Source organism: Leucoraja erinacea, chromosome 2, assembly GCF_028641065.1.
Source record: "Leucoraja erinacea ecotype New England chromosome 2, Leri_hhj_1, whole genome shotgun sequence".
NCBI classification, from domain to species: Eukaryota; Metazoa; Chordata; class Chondrichthyes; order Rajiformes; family Rajidae; genus Leucoraja; species Leucoraja erinaceus.
The window spans coordinates 122731527-122738817 of record NC_073378.1 but is presented as its reverse complement, the minus strand read 5'-3'; the positions used below and the strand labels follow the sequence as shown (position 1 = coordinate 122738817).

The 7291-nt window shown below is 52.5% G+C and overlaps 1 protein-coding gene across 1 annotated transcript; it reads right to left on the bottom strand.

Moving 5' to 3' along the window:
- Positions 1-545: 545 nt before the first annotated feature.
- Positions 546-4840, bottom strand: exosc4 (exosome component 4). The gene is made up of 3 exons (XM_055664874.1): positions 4618-4840; positions 3163-3369; positions 546-1274 (listed from the first exon to the last, which is right to left on the bottom strand). Exons 1-3 carry the CDS (start codon positions 4786-4788, stop codon positions 915-917), a joined length of 738 nt encoding a protein of 245 aa, XP_055520849.1. The 5' UTR covers positions 4789-4840; the 3' UTR covers positions 546-914.
- Positions 4841-7291: the final 2451 nt, after the last annotated feature.

The following is a 7291-nucleotide window of genomic DNA, read 5'->3' as shown; positions in this document are numbered from 1 at the left end:
AAAATGTATAAAAATGGCTTTTATTATAATCTGACAATGTGATTGTTTTCTATTACAAATCTCAAATTGGAGTACAGAGGCAAATAAATAAATGATGGATCTTTGTCCCACACATTATGGAGGGCACTGTATATACCACTCTAAGATCATCTTGCAGATTTCCTTTAAATCGGGAAGATTGAAAAGTATAGTCAATAGCTACAGCGACCCAGGTCAGCACAGTGGTGCAGGGGTAGGCGCTGCTGCCTTACAGCACCAAAGACCCAGGTTTGAGCCTGACCTCGGGTGCTATCTGTGTGGAGTTTGCAAGTTTTGCCTGTGACTGCAGGGGTTTCCTTCTACATCCTGAAGACGTGCAGGTTTGTAGCTTAATTGCCCCAGGTTTGTAGAGAGTGGATGAGTAAGTGGATTAACATAGAACCAGTGTGAGCGGGTAATCGATGGTCAGCATGCATTCAGTGGGCTGAAGGACATGTTTCCGTGTTGTATATCTAAACTAAAACTATAAAATAAACAACAGATTATTGGCAAAAAAAATGTTTAATCTGAAATGAAAAACAGAAAATACTGGTACAGCAGGGTCGGACATCATCTGAGAGAGAGAGAGACACACACACAGAGCACTTTGTCTCAGATTTCTCACGTCTGCAGATCTTTGATTTTTAGATAGCTGAGGTTTTGTATTTTGTTTTTAATCACAGGTTCCCAGCCTCTGCAGGTCTTTAATTTCAACAAGAAGCCAAGGCTTCAGACTTGTTATTTATCTCGGATTTCCAGAATCTGCAGGTTTGAGGCTTCAGTCTTGGTTTTAATCTCGGGTTTCCAGCATCTGCAGGTGTTTAGTCTCCACGGACAATGCTCGGTATCAGAGGGCGCCACCCATGCCCGGATGCGTGTAGTGCGGTGCGGGTGGGTCACTCCCCAGCCAGCGAGGTGACCTCCAGCACGTGCTCCCTGACCACACGGTCGAGCACGGCGTAGACGTCACGGCAGGCCTTGACCGCCGCGTCCACCATCTTCTCCAGGTGGTCCTGATGCAGGCGGGAGTTCATCTCCAGAAGGGCGATCTGCTCGGACTTGGGCAGCAGAGCCAGGGCCACCTGCGGCCCTCCCGCCGACTCCTCCACATAGCTGAGGTCCGTCAGCGGTGTGTCCTCCAGAAAGCCCGTGGAGCAGGCGCACACGTAGTCACGCATGGGGATGCCTGCGTCCACCACCGCCAACGTTGCCGCATTCACACAGGCGCAGTAGTTACCACCGTCTGCCTGCAGAATCTGGAGTGAGAAACAAGGCATTGGTGAGGCCATGTTCGTGTACAAGTAGTTGGTGAGGCCATGTTAATGTACAAGGCATTGGTGAGGTTATGTTACAGTTGTATAGTTGGAGATTAAAGTTGAGCGGGGAAAGATTTAATAGGAATTCGAGGGGCAACTTTTTTTCAATCAGAGGATCATGTGTAAATGGAACAAGCTCCCAGAGGAAGTAGTTGTGGCGTTTGACAGAAAGCCTTTGATAACGTGCCGCATGTGAGGCTGCTAAGGAAGATAAGATTACATGATATCAAAGGGCAGATACTGGCTGGATGGCAAAAGCCAAAGTGGCAATAAAGGGGGCTTTTTCTGATTGGCTGCCAGTGACTAGCAGAGAAGGACTTGGTCAGGTTGGGAGAGTGGGCAGAGAAGTGACAGATGGAATATAGTGTAGCAAAGTGTGGAGTCATGCATTTTGATAGTAGGAATAAAGGCGAAGACTATTTTCTAATTGGAAAGAGAATCCAGAAATCGAAGGTGCAAAAGGACTTGGGAGTGCTGGTGCAGGATTCCCAAAAAGTTAATCTGAAAATTGAATAGGTAGTAAAGAAAGCAAACGCAATGCTTTATTTCAAGATTTATTTCAAGAGGGCTTGTATATAAAAACAGGGATGTTATGTTGAGGCTCTATAAGGCGATGGTAAGGCTGCATTTGGAATATTGTGAGCAATTTTTGGCACCATATCTGAGGAAGAATGTGCTGGCTCTGGAGGGAATCCAGAGGGGGTTTACAAAAATGATCCCAGGAATGAGTAGGTTAACCTATGAAGAGCGTTTGTCGGAACTCGGCCTGTACTTGTGGAGTTCAGAAGCATGAGGGGGGACTTCATTGAAACATACAGAATAGTGAAAGGCTTGGATAGAATGGATGTGGTGAGGATGTTTCCACTAGTGGGAGAGTCTAGGACAAGAGGTCATAGCCTCAGAATTAAAGGGTGTTCTTCTTGGAAGGAGACGAGGAGGAATTTCTTTAGCCAGAGGTTGGTGAATCTGTGGAATTCTTTGCCACAAAGACTGTGGAGGCCTTCAGTGGATATTTTTAAAGGCAGAGATAGATAGATTCTTGATTAGTACGGAAGTCAGGGGTTATGGGGAGGGGAATGGGGTTCGGAGGGAGAGATATATCAGCCATGATTCTTCCCGCCAACCTCCCCCCCCCCACCTCCACATCTGTCTGAAGAAGGGTATCGACCCAAAACTTCACCTATTCCTTCGCTCCATAAATGTTGCCTCACCCGCTGAGTTTCTCCAGCATTTTCGTCTACCTTCGATTTTTCTAGCATCCGCAGTTCTTTCTTAAACATATCAGCCATGATTGAATGGCGGGGTAGACTTGATGGACCGAATGGCCTACTCCCATGACTTTATGTGGTACAATAACAACGTTCAAAATACTTTCGGACAGGTAAATGGAGAGGAAAGGTCCAGAGGGACATGGGCCAAACAGGTGGGACTCGCATGGATGGTTCATCTTGGTCAGCATGGACGAGTTGGGTCAAAGGGCCTGTCTCCGTGCTATGAGACTACGAGTGTTTTATTGTCATGCGTACTTAAATGGAACAATATTATTCATTAAAAAAGAGGGATGGGACTTAAGTGCCACATGAAAGTTAGTCCTACTTACTATCTGAAGAAGGGTCCCGACCCGAAGCTTTACATATCCATATTCTCTTTTTTTTTTAATGAATATTATTGTTCGATTTAAACCAGCATCTGCAGTTCCTTCCTACACAGGTGGGCAGAGGAATGGTTGTTGGAGTTTAATGCAAATAAGTGTAAGGGGTTGTAGTTTGGGAAGTTCAACCAGGTCTGGACGAGGTGGAAGCCGGTGCCAGAGGTCAGTTCCCCTTACCTGCACATAGATGTCGATCTGGGAGCGCGGGTAGAGCTGCGTTAAGATGGCAGCCTCAAAGGTCTGCTTCAGGTGCAGGGTCATCTCAGTGGACTTGCGGTCACCATGAGGCCTCCTCTTCCTCTCGCCAGTGCTGAAGGTGGCCATGCTGTACTGGCAGTTGACTGCAGCCTTGTCATGGAGGGCCTTGCTACGCCCACCGCGGATCTGAGGCAAGAGAGTTTCATTGTCACACACACTAAACTTGCTGCATTCAACAAAACCAATAAATATACAATCATTTAATAACTGGCATGGTAGCCCAGCGGTAGAGTTGCTGCCTTACAGCGCCAGGGACCCAGGTTCGATCTTGACTACAGAGGCTTTCTGTACGGGGTTTGTATGTTCTCCCCGTGACCTGCGTAGGTTTTCTCCGGGATCGCCGATTTCCTCCCACACTCCAAAGACGTACAGGTTTGTTGGTTAATTGGCTTTGTGTCATTGTAAATTGCCCCATGTGTGTCTAGGATAGTGTTAATGTGCGGGGATCGCTGGTAGGTGCGGACTAGGTTGGCCGAATGGTCTGTTTCCGCGCTGTATCTTAAAACTAAAACAAAAGCAGTAATAGTAGAACAATGAAATTGTACTTGCTGCAGAACAACGGGCTTGCAAGCACCATACTCATAGATAACATAGAATAAATGATGTAGGGGGAGGTGGGATGTAGATTGGTTATGCATGTCATCCAATCATATATAAGTTATACTAACACTTGCTTCCGGCACTGCTCAGTTCGAGCAGCAGTCAGGATGCTCTGACAAGTAACCATCCTTTATGCTGTCTCTGTGCTGATTAAAGATGACTTTGGATCACTTAGTGTATTTGTCTCCTGTTTACACGGGGGAAAAGGACTATATTGAATACTTTTGTAACTTTGTAAGTGTCCTTTACGTGGCGCCTCTTGCATACAAGCAGAATCTGACTTGCCAAGTACACGTAGCAATAAAGAATCAATCACTAAATTAACATTGAATAAAGAAAATCAATATGGTAATAATTCCAAAACTTGTCCAAAAAGGCTCAAAGACTTAATGCAACCAAAGAAGTTCATAGTTTAGTTTATTGTTTGGTGTTCAATAAACTGTTTTCAATATTCAATAAATGGTTCCTGGGAAGTAGCTGTTCTTGAGCTTGGAGGTCACGGTTCCCCTCATGTCCTCCATTTCTGCTCCCTTCCCTCCCTCCCGCATCATCATCTCCCCCCACCCTCCTCATCTCCTCCCCATCATCTCCTACTCATCCTCCATCTCCATTCCTCCCCTGTACCGCTCCCACGCATCTCCTCCCCTTCCTCCCTGTCATATCTCTTCTCCATCCCTCTCCCATCTCTCCTCATCCTTCTCCATACCTTCCATTCTCCTCCCCCCTATCCTTCTCCACCCCCCATCTCTCTCACCCCAAATCTCTCTCCCTCACCTCATGCGGGCCGTACACCACGGCCAGCGCCTTGGTGTTGCCCTGCTCGATGTAAGCGGAGCCGTCGGCCTGGGCGAATACGCCCATGCGGGCCCGTATCTTCCTCAGCTCGGCCGGCTTCCTGCCATCCACCCGGTAACCCTGGTCCGAGAGCAGCTCCAAGCCCGCCATCTTCTCCCGCAAGGCCGCGGCGTTGGGACTACAGCTCCCAGCATGCTGTGCACTCCCGGGCTGGGATCACCGCGTGTTCCAAATGAACTCCAGCTCCCAGCATGCAAAAGGACTACAGTTCCCAGCATGCATTGGACTACAGCTCCCAGCATGCTCTGCACTCTCGGGCTGGGATCACCGCTTGTTCCAATTGAACTCCAGCTCCCAGCATGTCTATAGGACTACAGTTCCCAGCATGCCATTGGACTACAGTTCCCAGCATGCTCTGCACTCCTGGGCTGGTATCACCGCGTGTCCCATACAAATACAGCTCCCAGCATGCTAGGACTACAACACCCGGAGTGCTCCGCGGCCCCAGGTTGGCTCTCCATCCCGAAGGTTATTTGCTCCACAGATCCTATAGCAGAGCCAGAGCTACAGGATCTTTGCTTTGCTCTGCAGTACTTGAGTGTTTGCGTGTGTCGTCACAGGCCGGGCCGGGCCGGGCCGCCAAGGAGGAGAGACGTGATTGGGTGGTGCGGCCGCCGCAGTCCGATTGGTGGCGGAGAGACGGCCGGTGATTGGGCCGCCGGGCGGTAGGGCGGGGCCGGCGGGGAGCGGAGCGCGAGCGTGAGCGGTCTCAGGTCAGGGGTGACACTGATGGGGGAGAGTGACAGTGATGGGGGGAGAGTGACAGTGATGGGGGGAGAGTGACAGTGATGGGGGAGACAGTGATGGGGGAGAGTGACAGTGATGGGGGGAGTGACAGTGATGGGGGGAGAGTGACAGTGATGGGGGGAGTGACAGTGATGGGGGAGTGACAGTGATGGGGGAGTGACAGTGATGGGGGGGGAGAGTGACAGTGATGGGGGGAGAGTGACAGTGATGGGGGAGAGTGACAGTGATGGGGGAGTGTGACAGTGATGGGGGGAGAGTGACAGTGATGGGGGGAGAGTGACAGTGATGGGGGGAGAGTGACAGTGATGGGGGGAGAGTGACAGTGATGGGGGGAGAGTGACAGTGATGGGGGGGAGAGTGACAGTGATGGGGGGAGAGTGACAGTGATGGGGGGAGAGTGACAGTGATGGGGGGAGGGAGTGACAGTGATGGGGGGAGAGTGACAGTGATGGGGGGGGGGGGAGTGACAGTGATGGGGGAGAGGAGACAGACAGGGGGAGGGGAGTGAGTGTGAGGGGAGAGTGACAGTGATGGGGGGAGAGTGACAGTGACAGGGGAGAGTGACAGTGAGGGGGGGGGAGAGAGTGACAGTGTGATGGGGGAGAGTGACAGTGATGGGGGGAGAGTGACAGTGATGGGGGGAGAGTGACAGTGATGGGGGGGGACAGAGATGACAGTGATGGGGGGAGGGGAGAGTGAGTGATGGGGGAGAGTGACAGTGATGGGGGGAGAGTGACAGTGATGGGGGGAGAGTGACAGTGATGGGGGAGAGGACAGTGATGGGGGGAGAGAGTGACAGAGTGACAGTGATGGGGGAGAGGGGGTGACAGTGACAGGGGGGAGGGGGTGACAGTGATGGGGGGGAGAGGGTGACAGTGATGGGGGGGGGAGTGACAGTGATGGGGAGAGAGTGACAGTGATGGGGGGAGAGTGACAGTGATGGGGGGAGGGAGGGGGGTGAGAGTGACAGGGGGGAGAGGGTGACAGTGATGGGGGGAGGGTGACAGAGATGGGGGGGAGAGGGTGACAGTGATGGGGGAGGGACAGTGACAGTGGGGGGGGGAGAGGGTGACAGTGATGGGGGGAGAGGGTGACAGTGAGGGGGGAGAGTGACAGTGATGGGGAGAGAGGGACAGTGAGGGATGGGGGGAGAGTGACAGTGATGGGGGGAGAGGGACAGTGACGGGGGGGAGAGAGTGACAGTGATGGGGGGAGAGTGACAGTGATGGGGGGGAGGGACAGTGACAGTGGGGGGAGAGGGAGAGTGACAGGGGGAGGGGGAGAGTGACAGTGATGGGGGGAGAGTGACAGTGATGGGGGGGGAGGGGGGGACAGTGATGGGGAGAGGGGTGACAGTGATGGGGGGGAGAGGTGACACAGTGACAGTGGTGGGGGGAGGGGGAGTGACAGGGGGGAGAGGGTGACAGTGATGGGGGGAGGGGGTGACAGTGATGGGGGGAGAGTGACAGTGATGGGGGGGGAGGGTGACAGTGGGGGGGGGGGAGAGAGTGACAGTGACAGGAGGAGAGTGGGGACAGTGATGGGGGGAGAGTGACAGTGATGGGGAGGAGGGAGTGAGTGAGGGTGATGGGGGGGGAGAGTGACAGTGATGGGGGGAGGGGGGAGTGATGGGGGGGGGGGAGGAGAGGGTGACAGTGATGGGGGGAGAGTGACAGTGACAGGGGGGGAGGGACAGTGAGAGTGAGGGGGGGGAGGGACAGGATGGGGGTGAGAGTGACAGTGAGGGGGAGAGTGACAGTGAGGGGGGGGGAGAGTGACAGTGATGGGGGGGAGGAGGTGACAGTGATGGGGGGAGGGGGGATGGGGGGAGAGTGACCAGTGAGGG

What these genes read in the sequence shown, in the direction of transcription:
- exosc4 (XM_055664874.1), bottom strand. Translation starts at nt 4,788, where the DNA reads ATGGCGGGCTTGGAGCTGCTCTCGGACCAGGGTTACCGGGTGGATGGC. An exon ending in TGGTGTACGGCCCGCATGAG is followed by an intron (nt 3,370 to 4,617) that starts GTGAGGGAGAGA and finishes CTCTTGCCTCAG; the next exon opens with ATCCGCGGTGGGCGTAGCAA. An exon ending in AGATCGACATCTATGTGCAG is followed by an intron (nt 1,275 to 3,162) that starts GTAAGGGGAACT and finishes TTCTCACTCCAG; the next exon opens with ATTCTGCAGGCAGACGGTGG.